This window comes from Anomalospiza imberbis, chromosome 1, assembly GCF_031753505.1.
Source record: "Anomalospiza imberbis isolate Cuckoo-Finch-1a 21T00152 chromosome 1, ASM3175350v1, whole genome shotgun sequence".
Classification (NCBI taxonomy): domain Eukaryota; kingdom Metazoa; phylum Chordata; class Aves; order Passeriformes; family Viduidae; genus Anomalospiza; species Anomalospiza imberbis.
In genome coordinates, this window is record NC_089681.1 from 58,303,347 (window position 1) to 58,321,077 (window position 17,731).

At 43.9% G+C, this 17,731-nt stretch overlaps 1 protein-coding gene across 2 annotated transcripts; it reads right to left on the minus strand.

Annotated features, from left to right (window-relative positions):
* Positions 1 to 3,654: 3,654 nt before the first annotated feature.
* DIPK1C (divergent protein kinase domain 1C) lies at positions 3,655 to 17,181 on the minus strand. 2 transcript variants are annotated; one of them, XM_068193670.1, is made up of 4 exons: positions 16,941 to 17,181; positions 11,378 to 12,055; positions 7,308 to 7,472; positions 3,655 to 5,656 (listed from the first exon to the last, which is right to left on the minus strand). In XM_068193670.1, the coding sequence occupies exons 1-4, from the start codon at positions 17,112 to 17,114 to the stop codon at positions 5,441 to 5,443; spliced, it is 1,233 nt and encodes a 410-aa protein (XP_068049771.1). In that variant the 5' UTR covers positions 17,115 to 17,181; the 3' UTR covers positions 3,655 to 5,440. The 2 variants fall into 2 exon arrangements, with proteins under 2 accessions (XP_068049771.1, XP_068049779.1); XM_068193678.1 differs by having other exon boundaries at positions 11,378 to 12,096.
* Positions 17,182 to 17,731: the final 550 nt, after the last annotated feature.

Here is a 17,731-nt window from a genome sequence, read left to right on the forward strand (position 1 = left end):
TACAGGAGAAGGAGCTCAGAGTACACTGCAGAAGGCACCAAGAATTGTGGTGTTTAAAGGAGCTCAGCAGTCACTCTGCTGCTCTGGAGCCCAAGCCTGCAGGATCAAAACTGTACCCACAGGATTATGGAATGTAGCCTTTCAGGGATTTCAGCATTTTGCCATACTTTAATTTATAGACATAATAACACTTTTAGTGACAAAAAGACTCCTTTCTCTCTTTTTGGCTGACATTGTTTGTTGCTAATTAGGACAGTTTTATGCATTTATGTAAATAGTAGTTCTAAAAGCTTTTTTCAAGTGATTTTATTCTGTCTAGCCTTTACGCTGCAGATGTCATTATACAGCTCCACACTCTCTTTGACAGATCCTTAGACACATACAGCAAATGTCTTTGGTGATGCTGCACTATATCCCCTGTGCTACTGCATTTTTTTATTTTAAGAACTACAATGGAAATGTTGGGATTTTTTTTCGCAATCAATTCATTGACATTCTCTGATTTTTCAGTATAGAGTCTCTTATCTCTTTGGTTCTGAGTTCAACTGTCCTGGATTTTCATTCTTCCAAGCATCTCATTCTTTCCCTCACTATGCGTTGCTGACTTTTTTTGCTACTGAAAGCCCAGTAGCCTTTCTCCTGATTTCACTGAGGATCCAGGAAAGTAGCAGCGACTGAGGCTCCTGCAGAGTGACTCTGCTTATTGTCTGGACTCACCACAGGTGGCCCAGACAGAGGGATTTCATTTTTCATTTGTACTAGGCTTCAGAGAACATCTGACAAAATAGCTAATCTGGTTGTTCGCATCCATTGATACAGGTTCTGGGTTTGTTTTATAGTTGGCTGTCCAGATGCCTAGACTGGCATCACAACTACAAGGCTCCCATGTTACAGCCAGAAAGTCATTAAAAGCTGCAATTTATCACCTTCCTGGCCATTACATATGACATGATTTGCTGAAAGACAGGCAACCTGGTACATGGCTTCTTTAAAATTTTTTTGTTTGTTTTGGGTTTTTTTTTTTTGTTTTGTTTGGGGTTTTTTATTTGATTTGTTTTGTTTTGTTTTTATCTACACCAAAAGAAATAGGCCAGCTTGGGTCTACATTTTATAACAAGGAAAAAAATTTCAATGAGGAGTCCCTAACCTCTTTGAGTATCTGATCCCATTTTTCACCTTTAGGAAATGCATTGTTCAGTCAATGTTTCTAACTTAAAAAAAAAAAAAGAAAACCCTCCCCTCTCTTCTCTCCCAGACCCAAATATCTGTTGTTATCTCTAGTGCTGCCTTCAGCAATGCATCTGAATGCCTTCAGTGAAGGGGGAGTCTGGGAAGTCCCATTAAAGAGCAGTAGTATCTGTAAGAACAACTCTGGCTACAGCAATGACCTGCTTTTCTGGGCTAGTCACCATTGAGTCAACCTACAAACTCAAGGGGGACCACATAAACCCTTTGGGGTGAGGAGCTCTGTTCTGTTTTGTATCATCCTAGTGCAGGACTATTGCTTTTGCAGAGCATAAAATGCCAGTTGGAGAAAATCAGAAGTAGTTCTTTGAAAATCTTGAGCACTAGGTTGAATTCATCTTTCCTAAAGATTTCCTAAAGATGAAGTAGACCTCTAACTGGACTCACCTCTTGTAAAATGTGGAAACAGACAGTGTATTTGGATTACTGCAGAGTTGAAGCACATGCTGCTAACTGTGATGCAAAGAATGAATAAACAATGACTTAATGCCATTCCTGTTTCAGAGGGAGTTATAAATATGGGGTAGAAGTTGCTGACTAAGGCACTAATTCAGCAAGAGGTAGAAATTAATCAGGAGGTAATGCCACTTTCATAGGGCAAAAAGGATATGGGAACAGAATAACAGAGCAAAGGGATGGGGCTGAGATCAATTGAATGGGAACAGACATCTTGGACTAAAGTGGCTGTTGCCAGTGCAACCAAATGCTATTAGTGAACCTGTGTAAGTCATCTTTTATATGGAAGGGATGAGCAGTGGGAAGACTCTTACACAGTCTTTGTAAAGCTATGGTGCACTAATGACCAAAGAGGGGTGGGCAGTGTTGCCAGGGCAGCATGAAAGGGGCTTTGTCAGAAAGGAGCAGCAGTCCTGGGTCTTCCTGTCAAACATCTGTATAGATTTTTCAATAAAAAAAAAAGATATTTTCACCAAAAATGTCATTATAACCACAAAAATGTGGTTATAAAGTCATACAGGCTCAAATTACAGCACTTTGCACTTGTCTCCTTAAGGTAAATGGCAACTAAACCAGTGCCTTAACTTTTTCTTCCTGTCCCAGAGACATAGAGGCACAATTACTGTTTTATTCCTGTTTTGGTCATTGCTATCTCTGTTAATTAAATTACAGTATTTCATTTGCTTCACTGGTAGTGCTTTCTCTCCTGTTATCCAGGATTTAGTGATTTTACAAAGCACATGGGGGACTGTGAAGAATCAAGCCCTGTGTTCACAGAGCCTGTCAGATTCTCCTTGTCTCCTTGAAGGTGTGCACCAAAGTCTGCCTGGAGCTGGCTGCATCAGTGATATGTAATCTCACAGCCCAGCCAAGGACAAATAACCCAATTGTGTTATCTTGAGAGGTTTCTGAGGATTATTCTCTGTATCCTGAAAAGAAGTGAAACCTAATGTCCTGGGAAAGTGTGGTGTGGGGGAAGGAGGTCCCTGCCAGGTGGAGGTGACTGCAGCCAGGCCCTGAAGGGTTTGGAGAAATCTGTCAAAGGCAGCTTCCCTTCCTATATCCTGCCAAGGAAAAAGGATCTTCTGAACAGAGTCACATTCCACCAGCATTTGGCTGCCACCAGTTTTCATTTCACTATGTTTTTTTCCATCTGTTTTAAAAGAGGAATATCTCACCCAAAAGAAATTTATCCTGTCTGAAATGCAAACTTGGAAATGGGAAGGGGATCCCTGGCATGGGGGGAGCCTGACTGTTCTGCAAAGCACCAGGCGTCTGTGTGCTGCCTGCTTTTCCCTGAAGGTACCCTCTGAGCTTGGAAAGGAGGAAAGAATGAGACCAGGGAAACAGGAGCATCTTCATGTGTGAAGATGTATAATATCTTCAGGTTCCCCAGCAGCATTTGGGACTTATATTGAGTCCCTCCTGACCTAGCAAGGATCAGGAAGGGGGGATTTTTTGTGCAGGAGCACAAAAATTGATTTGTGTCATGAGAGCACAAATGCAAACTGGTGATAACATAATCACATGACTTGGAGGTAAAGGTTACCTCAAGGCAGCATCACCAACTTAACTTCATGTACGTAATTCCTGACAGGCACTCACTCTTGCCTGTAGTTAAAAACCACAATTTGTGAAGGCTGAAGCTTTCCCAGATGATTTGTGTCATATCTTCATGTTCCTTTCTATCAGAAAACCTGTAGCAAATGTCTTACCTGTTTTCTTCCTTGCTACAGTTTAAGCTCATTGCTGGTCATATCCACCAAGGAAATCTGGACCGGGCAGTTCTCTCCTCTTCTCTTTTTATCAATCTCTTTCTGTTTTTGAAGGGAGTTATCATGTTTATCTTTAGTGTCTTCTTCCTCAGACTAAATGTCACTTTATTGAATCTTGCATCATAAATCATGTTTCTACAAAGGCTAACGCATTTTTTACTTCATTTTTTTTTTCTAGTTTTCCTTAATCTCTCTTTCCTTGACTTCCCTCTAGCTGATACTTTACCTATCTCTGTTCCTTTGCTACAAGCTGATTCTGTTCTTAATTATTTTCTTCATCTATTTCATGACTTTGTAACAGGGCTAGTTCTGGAATTCGTGTTTCTCCTTATTCTGCTTTGCCCTCCTGCTTTTGCAAAGAATGATCTTAAAGTATTGAAACATTCTTTGCCTGCCTGGTTAAAGGAGAAGCGTGGACTGAGAGCAACTTTACCAGTCAGGAGCTCCTAAGCTGGAGCTCCAGCTTAGCAGCAGCTTGTACAGCCTCAGGCAAGGCATCTGACCTTGTTCCTGCTATGAGTTTCTAGAGGGCTTGCATGATTTTTAAAAATATGATAGCTTATTGCAAGAAATAAATCTAAAAACACACTAGCGCCAGTCTGAAAATTTGAGCTAGGTTTTAAGGGGTCAAGTTCTCCTCAGCAGCTCCCATTTTTCTGGTCACAGGCAGTCTTTAGCTTAAAGAACCACTCCGGAAATGGAAAGTTTATGTCTAATTAGTGCTCACAGGTTTCACAGCTGTCATAAGGCTGAGGGACATAAAGATGGAGCAGATTAAGTGTTGTTACATGTCTCACATCCACAAACCAGTATTGTTGGTCTTAAAAATGATTCCTCCAAGCTGAGGGCTGCCATAGGCTGCTGAGATTCCTGTTTGTGGGGTTTGTAATGTCCTCATGCCAAAACCAGATCATGGGGACGTTGTCTGGTATTGGGCCTATGCACTTGAAGTGTCTCCTGAACCCACGTTAGTTTCTCTACACACAGCTCTGCACATTTTAAAGGCAAAGTTAATGTTTTTAAGTTAATCTAGAGGTCTTTATTTACACAACTGATTGCAAGATAATGAATTTGTACAAAAATTTTCCTTTTGTTCATTAAAAAAATACTGTGGAAGAAAACTCTGCATCTGGATTTTGTTCTGTGCAAAGGACAGACTGTTGACATTCCTGGGCAATTCTGCTCTCTGGCAAAGGAGTGCTTCTTATCAAGTGCTCTGATGTACAAGTGCCCGAGGGCTTGTTCACATGGGAAAATCCAGTAGCATTATTCATACCTCTTCACTGCAGAATATGAATACCCACATGGGAGCTCAGCAGGGGTATAATTATTTTGCTCTAGAAAAGTCCAAAGTACCTTTATATAATTTTTACCCAAAAGAGTTAGCAATGGCACAGGTAATAAAATGCCCCAGAGAAAATGCATTTGGGGACATCAGAAAGGATTGCTTTGTACAAAAGCAACTCTTTCCTTGTGTGACAGCACATTTCCCTGTTTGAGATCCCCCCTTTTTTTTCTCCACACAAAATGCTCTGTATCTACTGTAAAAACCCACCTCATTTGACAGAGAAACTAAAACAGACACCATGCATGCACTTATTCACACCCACCCACCCATTCTTTTAATTATTGATTGAGTTTTGCTGCACTTACACTTTTCTTCTGTAAATACATCCTCTGAGCACCACACTCAGACATGCTATCTGAGCAGTGACTGCAGCTCAGAAGGATGTGCTGTATGCTGATGGAGAGGCGTAGTGCTTCCTCAGGAAAATAAGCAAGAACAGAATCCAAGTAATGTAAAGCAATTTAACGCTTGACAGGATATTATCAGGACGTGCTGCACCTGCAGCTATGAACTTGATTTGCATAGCAGAAAAACAATCTCTGTGCTGTAAAAGTACAGGGTTAGGAGGGATGGCAGAGAGACTGGGATGTGGCCTTTGCAGTTCTGCCTTTTATGTCTACTCTGCCCCTTGCAGTTCTCGCTGAGTGACCCGAAGCAGGTGGTACAGCTCGGAGAGAGATTTCAGAGTCCTCTGGTGCCCGGTGGCACCCGTGTGCCCTGGCTGAGCACACTCCTGCACGGCTTTCTGCAGCTGCAGCTGCAGGGGCAGGGAAACCAGTGGTCCTCTGAGATTTGGGGAAAACCAGCGACGGAATATTTTGTCACAAATTACCTGGGGAAAGGAAAAAGAGCAGATCATTGTATTTCAGAAGCTACGACTGATGCCCTGCCGCTTCCCTGGGACTGTAGCAAAATGTCATCTGAATCCAAAGTGCCTTTAGCCATTCAAAGAGGGAGGTATAGGAAAGAAGCATCCATAAAGGCTATACTCCAGCTGAGGGATGGCCCTTCTCAGCCTGCTCCTGCACTTCACACATCTTATGAGCGGCTGGGGGAGCTGGGGTTGTTTAGTCTAGGAAAGAGGATGCTGAGGGAAGACCTTATAGCCCTCTATAAGTACCTGAAAGGAGGTTGTAGCCAAGTGAGGATCAGCCTCTGCTCCCAAGTGACAAGCAATACAAGGGGAAATGGCCTCAAGTTGTGCTAGGGGAGGTTTAGATTGGATATTAGGAAAAATTTCTTTACCAAAATGGTTGTCAAGCGCTGGAACAAGCTGCCCAGAGAATTAGATGAGTCACTATCCCTGGAATATTGAAAAGACATGTAGATGTGGCACTAGAGGTGTGATCTGTTGGTGGACCTGGCAGTGTTGGGTTAACAGTTGGACTTGACGATCTTAAAGGTGTTTTCCAACCTAAATAATCCTGTGATTCTGCATAACGAGTGGTGAGGGTGAGGGGGTGGGAGAAGCAGGCACAAGGCCAACAAGCTACATCCCCCCAGCCTTTCTGTTTTGCCAAGGCCTCCCACCAACACAAGCTGGGTGAGCTGTAAGACACCTCATCCTAGACCCAAGAACCCCTTTCTAGTACACCCACACACTACATCTGTGGAGTGGAGAATAACAACCACTGCTTACACTTGGACAGCCTCAACTTTCACAGAATCATAGAATCACTAAGGTTGGAAAAGACCTTTAAGATCATTGAGTCCAAGTATCAATGCAGCACTGCCAAGTCCACCACTAAATCATGACCCAAGTGCCACATCTACAAGTTTTTTTAACACTTATAGGGACAGTGATTCCACCACTTCCCTAGGCAGCCTGTTCCAATGCTTGACCATTCTTTCAGGAATTTTTTCTCATATTCAAACTAAATCCTCCATGGTGCAAGCTGGTGTCATTTTGTCTTGTCCTACCCCTTGTTATATGGGAGAAGAGGCCAACACCCACCTCACTGCAACCTCCTTTCAGGTAGTTATAAAGCGCAATAAGATGTCCCTGAGCCTCTTTTTTTTTTCCAGCCTAAACATCTCCAGCTTCCTCAGCCACTCCTTACAAGACTTGTGAGCCAGATCCTTCATCACTTTGTTGCCCTTCTCTGGACTTTCTCCAGCACCTCAATGTCTTTGTTGAAGTGAGGGGCCCAGAAATGAACACAGGATTTGAAGTGGAACTCAAGAATGTGACTTTACCATCAATGAAGACAGAAGTGCTAATCCCCTGCCCCTGCTTACTCTGGTCTCCTGTCTGTGGCACTGGGCTAACACCTACAGAAAATCACAGCAAATAAACACTATATAGAGAGAATATAAAGATCTGTTTGTGTGCCCCATGACAGGATTTCTGAACAGGACACTTACATGGACACATGTAAAAACCTGACTGTCTTCATCTCGCAGTCTCCTTGTACATACCGTGCATTTTATAGTCAGTGTGATTTTAAAAGGAATGGATGCATAAAACAGCTGTGTCTACTCACTTGCAAGTTGTTATTGGCTCTCTGTGCTCCACATTTTCTGATTTTCAGATTGCATTTTGAAAAGCAATCAAAGAAATTACAATCTTCGTCTCCTGTGCACTTCTGTTCCAGGATGTCTCTCATTTTGGGTTCAAAAAAGGCCATATCCACATCAATGGCCACCACCTGTGAATCAAAACATTCCATCAGATCTGGCACAGCACAGCCTCTGGGACAGGGTCGAGCAGGCATTCTTTGCTGCTGGCTTTGGGAAATGCTGTGCTGAGAGCATCTGCTGGTGGGGAACTGGGATCACAGAGACTTTATTTCACTTAACTGAGCCACACTAACCTTATGAACACCACTTTTTAAACAAAAACATAAACCAATGCTTATGACACCAGGAATGGAAAAATTATTTTTGAACAATATGCATCCCTGGGGTCAATTGGATTGATTCACCTTAAAGTGGTCCTATCCAATCTGAAGATTGATTTACTTGCTGGTGCAGCATATGCAGATGGCACCTCAACCTCCCAAATACATGATGGTGCACAATTACCCATGGGCCAGAGAGTATCATTTAGAACTCAGCATTCAGACTAAACCCCTGACTTTGCCACTGTGGAGAGGAGCAGTGGGATGTGTAAGGATAGCTGCACGTGGTACAGCTCCTGCAAACCTGTCCTTGCATCCTGGGGGTTTGAGTCTGTTCAGTTGTAGGAGATCCCTGACTTTGCTGACAGCTGGGTGTGGCTTTGCCCAGTCTTCTTTGCTATGGTTTGACACATTTATTGTGCCCAGTTCATGCTCTTATAGTCCAGAAATACGTCCTGTAACAGTCCAGCCAGAAGCTGGTCACAGCAGAAAAAACCTGAGTGAAAAGGGTCAGTCACTTTCCTCTGAGAGCACAAGGCACTCAGAGAAGTGCGTACGCAGCACCAAGTGTTTGCAGAACTGCTGCCCATGCTGGGGGTGACACCTCCCTGGAAGCCAAGGGCTGTGGTCTCAGTTTCTGCCAGTGCCACTCCAGCCCTGAATGCTTCACTTAAAGAAATCACAGCAATAAAGAGGGAAAGAAAGAAATCCAGTATGGGGATGGCAGCTGCCTGATGTGAGCCAAGGTGTGGGTAACCACAGGGAAGGAAGCCCGTCTCCAACATCATGGATGTGCAGCCAGCAAATGTTCACAGCTGCATTTCACACTTGACAGTCAGGATCAGGGATGTTCTCTCTCAGCATCTGACACATATTTTCGTAGAGGAAAATATCTGGGACCTGGGCAAAGCAGAGTTACTTGGGCTCAAATGATAGTTTCATTTTTCAGATTCGACCTCCCAAGTAACCAGAGAAGATGAACTGTGTGACTGGAACAGCAACTGGATCAACCCCAGAAACTAAAGATGTCTGGTTTGGTAGAAGGCCAAATAAACTTTCCACAGGCAAAATAAAGAACATGGTCTAATCTTCATCTTGTTCTACTCCTTTTTCCATAGGGAAAAATTTTACAGAGATGAGGCATATCTTAAAAACATAAGTATTTTTAAGCATTTTGGAGAGCTCTATAACGATGATGTAGCCTAAGGAATTTTACATGTTTGGACAGGCAATTTTTTTTTTTTTTTTTTTTTTTTTTTTTTTTTTTTTTTTTTTGGTTCTGTACTTCCTTAAGCTTTCTGTGGTTTTGTTGTTTAGTTCTTTGGAGAAGAGACAGTGAGAGCACTGCAAGGTTTCCCCAGTCTCAATGTCACTGTTCCACCTCCTAGATGGGGTCTTTGTCAGCATATTTGACAATCTTATCCATTGCTCCTCTAGGAAAACCAGCCCTGATTCCCAAATAAGTGGCTGCCAAAGAGTTCAGTGGCTTCACTGAAATTCTTTTACAAAAATGTGTGGGCATCTATTGGTGTTGCATTCCCCAATGAAGGAAGAATGATGTGCAGAACTCTATGATATCAGAAGGTTAATTAATTACTTTATTATACTATATTATACTATATTATACTAACAAGAACTATTACTAACTAACTAGTTAGAAAACTCGTGACTCTCTCTCGAGAGTCCTGATACACACATGGATCTAATTGGTTAATGAATCTAAACAACTACTAGTAGAGTCTAATTAACAAATCACTCTTCAGTAAACAATCTCCATAACACATTCCACATGTGTACAAACACAGGCGCAGTACATGAGATAAGAATTAGCTTGATTCTCTTTTTTCTGCTTCTTTCACAGCTTCTCTCAGGAGAAATTCTGAGAAAGCTAAGTCTCTCTCTGTTCAGAGGACATGTGAATACCACAGGCATCCAGCTAGATCCTGTGAAGACACATCTAGGTGACACTCTGCCTATAAATAGCTACGTGTTTTGGTGGGCTTTGCTATATCCATAGATGGTGAAAAAAGTTCCTAAGGAAATACAGGAAGGACCCAACTTGGCTCATTACCTGATTTTAAATCATGTTTAACGTGCTGTAATCTTTCCAGCTTTCCCGGAAGTGTTGGTAAAAGAGGAATCTCTTCCAGAGCACTGTGCACTCGCCCAAACCTCCTTCTAACTCTACCTTATGTGGCTTCATGGCAGCTTAAATTTCTCCTGGATGATCTACCAGACAGCTCCTCTCTGTGTGGCAGGAGAGCACGTGAAAGCTGGAGGCTTATACCCACCACATGAAAATAATCCTCAAAGTAAAACTATTGCATTCCAGGCACATTTCTTTGGGCATTAGAAGTGTCATTACTCAAATGAGGAATAGTGGTACAATTGTGGGTTTCTTTATTATCCTATACAAGAAACCAGCAAGTGAAAAAATTGCTTAAAACAAACATAAGAGACAAAAAAGAGGCGGCAATGCTGTGTTCCCATTCTGGAACTGGTTGCTCACTGGAAGATCCTGGCAAAGCAAGCCTCACCAAAAGGACTCATAAGAGAAGACACGTCCAGTATTCGTCCGCTTTCCCTAAATGGAATATATTTTCTTGTAAGTAGGTTGTGAAACAGATGCTCTGGCGTGTGCTCAGCCACAGGCAGCCACAGCCCTGAGAAAATGAGGAAGATGGGCAAAGCCTGCCTTGAGGAATTCCTGCTTTGCCTAAATAGTGGTACAGCCTGCTTTAGTTGTTTGTTGTAGCTCCTCACCCATTCCCTGCTCTGCTGCTGTATTGCACCTGAATAAACAATGGGAGGGGAGGGAAGGGTGAGGGGGAAACACTCTAATTGCTCTTAATGGCTGTATGTTTCGGTAGTGTTTGTCTAGCACTCTGAAGATACAAGTGTTACATTAACACTCAGTGAGTATTAAAAAAGAGTCTTAAAGTCCCTGAAAATGCTTTATAGTCACTCAGAGTGCAGAAACTCCACTGATGACACTGCAAATTGGGAGTAAACAAACACTAGTTCAAATATTTACTCACTGCATGGTATCCCAAATCTGTAGATAAAATTCCAACCAAAGCCAGAGGAATTTCTATCCACAGAACGAATGTAAGCTGCACTACTATTTAGAAAATATATATAGCTATAAGGTCCGAGTTACAGCTGCACAATGAAAAGTCAAAGAGTGACCATAGCAGGGAGTTTCATGTTGCTGTCCTTGCATAGTTTCCAGACCAGGTAAGCTGACCATGGAAGCACAAATATGTATGTTTGTATGTGGGGAGTTCCTCTTATGTCAGACCCTGAATTCAGCCTTACCTTTCAAATTCATACAGTTTTTTCATTTCAGCATAACTGCCAGAAATATTACTCAAATTACAGCTTCATTTAGAGCTTTTGAAATCCCCTTGCCTCCAGGAGGCATCCCTCACCACATCCAAGGGATCTTGCACTGGTGCCTTTGAAGAAGTGAAACAAAACGGAAGCGAGCGACAAGTTTATGAAGTAAGCAGCAGGATTTAGTGTTCCAAAAATGTGCCTGTACACATTACAAAGAGGAAAAGCAGCAGAGCATCTCCCTTGATGCTTGTAAATTCATTGGCTTTGCAAACAGACAAAAGCTGTACAAGGAGGGGAGTGTCATTTTTACAGTCACCTTCAGACTAGAATTTGACCTCAAATTCCTGGAACACTACCCCAAAGGCCTAACTTACCGTGAGATCGTGCCTGATAGCGAAGTTTTCCGGTTTGATGTCGCACAGGTGAAGTCGGTGAGAGAAATCATTATCAAAATGCTGCACCATGTCCAGAAAGCTGAGTGCAATGTCAATGATGGCTCTCACCCTGCTTCTGTGTCCAGTAAGGGAGGGGCCAATCACGTTTTCCAAGGGAAAAAGAGTTTTGTGCCAGGCATGTCCAGCTGTGAGATACTCCACAGCATAAAAGTGTCCACAAGAGCCAATAATTCGTAGCACATGTTTGCTGAAGTCCTGCAGCAAACTGAAGTAGATATATTCTTCCTGCTGGAGCAAGGACCACATGCTGGCCACCTGTGCTTTCCAACGTGGTCCCTTCTTCCTTGTCCACAGGGGCCCCATGGTATTGTTAGACAGTTCTAGTCCCAGGGCATTTTTTACCTCCAAAGCTACCATAAGCAGAAGCTCTGTTTCAGGGATATCCTGTGTTTCTACCTCCTCTAGCATACTGAGGTGCTGGTAGCTTGAAAAACTTTCTTTTTTGGATTTCAGTATGATGGGCTGGCCTCTCCAATCAGCCTGAATGACCTTCTTACCTCTGTCATAGTAAAGGCAGTGTTTGTACACCAGCTTCTGTGCCACACACAGGTCTTCACAGAGGTCCCCAGTCAGGGCTCCACTGCTGTAGTCGAGGCACTGGAGTGAAAGAGCAGAATATTCATAGCAGAACCATACCCCTATGGACCATGCAGAAGAAAGACAAATAATGAGCAACAGTCCTAAGCTTGAGAGGTTTGCAGCAGTCATGGAACTGCAAACACATACCTACAACCATTGGGTCATTCAATGGTTTTCCAGAAGTCTCTAGAGATCTATTACTGGGGGAGTTTTGCTTCAAAATGGGGATTATGGGGATGGAAAAGGGCAGGCTTTTCAGGGGCAAGGAAAGGGACTGGATGACCTGTTAATCTGAAATTTTTTACACATATGAGTTCAGTGAGACAAACTTTAAACACTTGGGCTGTGCTGTGTATGATTATGGGTTGTAACGCTTTAAAGCCCAGAGTAATGCAGGACTTCTCTGGAAGGTTCAGGGTAGCATAACTCAGATATTACCACTAAAACTAAAGGAAAATCCACGCGTAACTGGATTGCTGGGACATTTCACAGCTCTGCATGTTCCAGCCTGGCACTCAACATACCATGAAGGAAGCTGTGATAACCTCTTCCTGTATCACCAGGAAACACAGAGGTTGCATTGAATGAGTTTTGGACCAATATCTTTCAGAATTTTTGTGTATGTAAATGCTGCAGAACACAATGAATCTCCTGTTTTTTTATGTAGTTATCAGAAGTGACATTTTAATATATTGCTTCAATACTTAATATTTTTTTAACTGGAAAAAAATCAGTCTTTCGAAACAAGGGAACTGTTGCTTAATAGTTTAGTGGTCAATGCAAATTAGTGCAAGAGCGGCAAGGATTCCCTCACCAGTCCTTCTCTCTAGTCAGAATAATTTCCATAATATCATTTCCAAAAGTGGAGGGAGTTGATGTATTCCTATGGTCATTCAGAAGTGCAGCTGTAGGGACTGCTTTGGATTGCGCAGTAGAGGGGATGATCAGAGGTCTCTGGTGAAAGGGGAATAGAGGGGGTAGCGTAGAAAGCCAAACATCTGTGAGGCAGCTTGACAGTGTCATCCACGTCCATTGCTTTCTGGCATTTGAACCTTCATTTAAACAAACTGGCAGGTCCCCCCTGCACATGCAGAACTTTCAGTGGCCGCCTGAGCCCCACCTCATTTGTGACTGGCTGTTACACGAGGAAAGTGGTCATAGCATTCAAGTAATGTATTCTCCTGGGACAGTCCCTAACGTGTGTACATCAGAGGAATATGTTCTGATGCCAAGCAACATTTAGAGTCCAGCCTTAAACAACACACCTAGGAGTGCGTGGAGGATTAAGTCCAAAATCCAAGAATGGTGATCAGTTGACAGAAACAGCTCACTGAGGGCAGTTCAGAGAGACATCATATTTATTTATATTCTGATGTTCTCACAGCCCAAGTGAGAAAATTCAATGCCAGCAATGACAGTCAGGTAGGCAAATTCTTGCATGAGTGTCTGGACACTGAGTCCATGCATGGACACGCACATCTATATCCTCATCCACATCAGAATGACTAAAGAGACTCACTCAGACTTCTGAGACTCACTCAGACTCAGATCTGCAGACTTCAGAGCATACAGATCAACGTTCTTGCTTTTGAAAATCTACTCCTACTAATGTAATACAATTTTACTCTACCTTTTTAAGTAGGAAATGTAGTTTTCTCAACAAAAGTAGGTTAGCAGTTCTTACCATCTGGAACTCTAAACAATTTTGGAAAGAAAATTACAAACAGAAGGAATTGTGGGGGTTTCTTTGGACTGTAAGTATAAGCACACTTAAAACTCTATTGACAGACCACAATCTAATTCTCTTCTTGTACAGTAAGATAAGATAGGACTTAGTCATATAATTGGGTTCACATGGGTGGACACTTGCCCCTGTGGGCAATTTTACTGTGGTTCACTCTTAGAGGGTTCACATGCATGGACTTCTGGCATCTAAAAGAACACACGACCATGACCTGTAGACAAACATGCCAATGTGCAGCTTATTTTCCTGTGTTGACATCATGTCATTCTTAATGGCATTCATGAAAAAAAGTAGTTGTGGAAAAAGCAGGCTCAGATTTCACAGACAGAGGAGACAGGTCCTTTTTGAACCTGGTTGCTGTTTAGGACTTTTCTGCTGTGTTTTTCAGTTGATGCTATTAATATTTGATTATTAACCTAGTATCTGAAAAACACTGTTGGAATCATATTCTTCTTACAATGAACTTGTGCAGTGTTTTTCAAAATGGGATCTTGGAAGACGAAGAGTGGAAGAGGACTTGACCAAAGAGCTCATGGTCTCACAATGATGAAACACAGATCAGCCTTCCAGAAGTGCATTCTCAGCTGGCCACAAAGGCAAGCAAGGCTTTCAAAAAGGCTTCCTCAAGGAAGCAATCAAGAAGATTGAACCATTTCCTATCAGCCTTTTAGGCACAGTCTGCACTGGTAGTTCATCTTGAAGCAATTACCTGAACCTTACATCCATTCTAAACACAGTTTTACAGGACAGTCTTCCATCATATTGGCACAGCTTGTACTGTTGTGCTCCCCAGTGTACTAGCTTGCATTTTACAGTATTAAAACACAAATCCGGTGGACTGAAAACATTTAACCAGGTAATATGGATTACCCTGCTATGACACGATGGACCATTTATTATTTACCAAAACAAGAAGCTTTCCACTAACTTCAGACTTCATTATACAGGATTGTCCATCATCCTGCTGGTAAAAGGAAGAATCAATTCCCCAAAGAAATATTTCAGAAATGGTCCTCCACACTGCCATCCCTGTCTTAATGACTGAAGTTTAAGATCTGTTGATGAGACAGTTTTAAATTGACCTAGTGATCAACCTTTGAAAGCCACAGATTCTTCTTTAAGTGCCAGATACTTAAAACTAAAATATCAAAGTGCTACTAAGCCAAAAGCCTTATAAAGAAGCAGCTGTACTACACAAAAATGCACACACAAGCATGGTTTGGACTCACTCCTATGTATCTTATTAAAATTGGCTACATTATTTTTAATGTCTTCAGTGGACTTATCAAGATAAGTTTAAAGAGCTAGGTTTAAATTAATGTAAAAGCTTAAATTAATGTAAACCTTGCTAAGGATTTAAGTAAATTTAAATAACTCACTGTACCACCATCAGTGCCCTGTAACTGATGTTTTGCCTAGTTAGCTACTATTTCTATGTAAATGCAATGCCAGGTTTGGAAGGCATCAAAATTAATTGATTTCTCTAGAGGGAACAGAAATTGATTGCTATGACTTAGTGTGTTCAGTGTAAATGAAGATGAGACTGGCATTAGGAAAGAGCAAGGGGATTTTTTCTGAGAGTTGAAGTTGGTCCCTGCAAATTGCCCAGTGCTATTTTAGCCTTCTCAGAGCAGGATACATCTGCACAGATGCATATCTTACTCAGAATAAGGAAATAAAACCTTCAGAAATGCCACTTGAAAGGGCATTTGCACCCACTTCCTTAAAATACCTCATCTCCTACTGAGAGATGACTGGTAAAATAGTTTTCTTAGAAGCTGATTTTTGCTGAATAGAAGGTGTGAGACTCAAGCTATCAGGTTATTTGTTTCACGGATCAGTTACACTTTCTGTAACTGTGAAACTCATACCATGTTCAGAAGATGTAGAAAAACTTATTTGGGAGCAGATGAAGAGGAGTTCATTTTCTAATTATTCCACTAGAAGGACAATCCCTTTCTAACGTCATCTGACAAAACTGTTGCTTACAAACCTTAAGGACACTGCTGAGGATCCACCTACTCACAGACAAGCACAGCAATTTCAGCCACTCTTCCTCTGGAAGGAGGGTCTGAACCTGAGCTGTCACGGTGATAGAGACAACTTTCGAAGCTTGCGACTGAAATCTGATCCCTGGGCTTTTGAAGCCCTGCCTGACGCTTTCCAAACTGAAGAACAGCAACAAGTCTCTGTCCATCTGTTTATTGGTGACTGCGATGGCAAGGACCCGGACCTTCCTGAGCTTGGCAGCTCCGTGGACCTCCATATCTCGATATTCTTCCCGAGCACGTAAGGATGAGGCAGGAATCATTCCTTCAGCTGCAAACCTGAGCTCAGCCCTACTTCCATCTGGCTCCTGAGGTACTGAAACTGGAGCTCACTACCATTAAAATCACGCTGTCAGGACCACTGCCTACACTTGCTTTTCCTTTATTATGCAGAATTAAGGAAAATCTATGGTCAGTTTTTGCTTTCTTGCAGTGATAGATTATTTAATTCCCACTAGGATTCCTCCTTTCCCACCTAACCACTGGCACTACAGATACCCTAAGAAACGAAATTGAACTAAAAGCATTAACCCACGCTGCTCCTCTTCTCAAAGTGTTTCCTACACAATCCTAAATCCGAAATCCTAATTTAGGATAATCTATCCTAAATTATTTTTAAGGGAAATTTTAATGAATATTCGCAAATCCTTTCTTGAATTTTAACCACATCTTACACGCCAACCCCCACCAGACCATAAAGGAAGCGATACAAGCTACCTGGCACTTCTGAAGGACGACTTTTGTACGAACAGCTTTTCGGCTAAAAACAAACAAAAACCCCCAACACCCGGAGGAAGGCTTTCCTCCGCTTCGGAGCGTTCGGCTTGGGCAGCGCACCCGCATCCCACGCCCGGTAGCCGGCCGCGCCGCCTGCACCTGACTTCGCCCCGGGGAGAGAGGCAGGGAGGGAGGGGAGAAGGGAGGGAGGCAGGGAGGGAAGGTGGTCGGGAGGCAGCCGCCCGCCCGTGCGCACCGGGGGCGCCGGCGATGCGGCACCTCCGGCGGCCGGAGCCGGGCAAGGCGCCCCGGAGAGCAGCTCCGACGGACCTCCCGCGCCTCATCCTGCGGGGCAGCCCCCGGGAGATGCCTCGCGTCCCGCCGGGGCACATACCAGCCTGGCCAGGATCCGGTGGCTTTTCTCGTCCGTGCAGCTCTCGGAGAAGACGCTCCTGTGGAGGAGGAACAGCGCAGCGCTCACCACCACCCAGCAGGCAGCCCAGAGGAGGAGCAGCAGCAGGGCGCATCGCCGCCAGATTTTGAGCCGCAGCCTCTTTAAGCCCCTCATCGCCGCACCGGGGCTGGGCTGGGGCTGCCGCTTCAGCTGCGGCGGCCCCGAGCGAGCAGCGGCGGGGCCGGGGGAGCCGCGCTGCGCCCCCCGCACGCCCGTCCCACTCCCGCCGGAGCCGAGCGCCCGCCGCCCTCCGCCGGGCTGCCCCGGCCCCGGCCCGCTCCCGCCCCCTCCCCGGGCCGGGGCTGCCCTGGCGGAGCCCGGAGCGCCCCTTTTGAATTTAAGCCACGTAGTTCCGCCGGCTTTTGTCTGCGCTCCCCTGTGCCAAGCGGCCCCTGCAGCCACTTGGCGGCTGCTGCCCGCGCCCCCCCCCTCTCCTCTGCGAGTTTCTCACCCGAGAATAAAAGGAGTTTGAAGGGTGATGAATGCTGCTCTGGGAACCCTTTGCCGTCCAGGCGGCTGCTCGATACTTTGAAAGACGCAGCCTGGAGACGGACAGGTCCCTCTGGTGAAAGCTTCGTGTCCCGACAAATGGGAAAAGGAATAAAAAGTTGTCATTTATTCTGGAGTAACTTCTCAGTTTTATCCTCCCGGAGCTGATGGAGGAAGAGAGAGAAGCGACTCAGATGCCCTTTCAGTAACGCAGCCCCCACGGTGGGTCGCCCCTTGGCTCC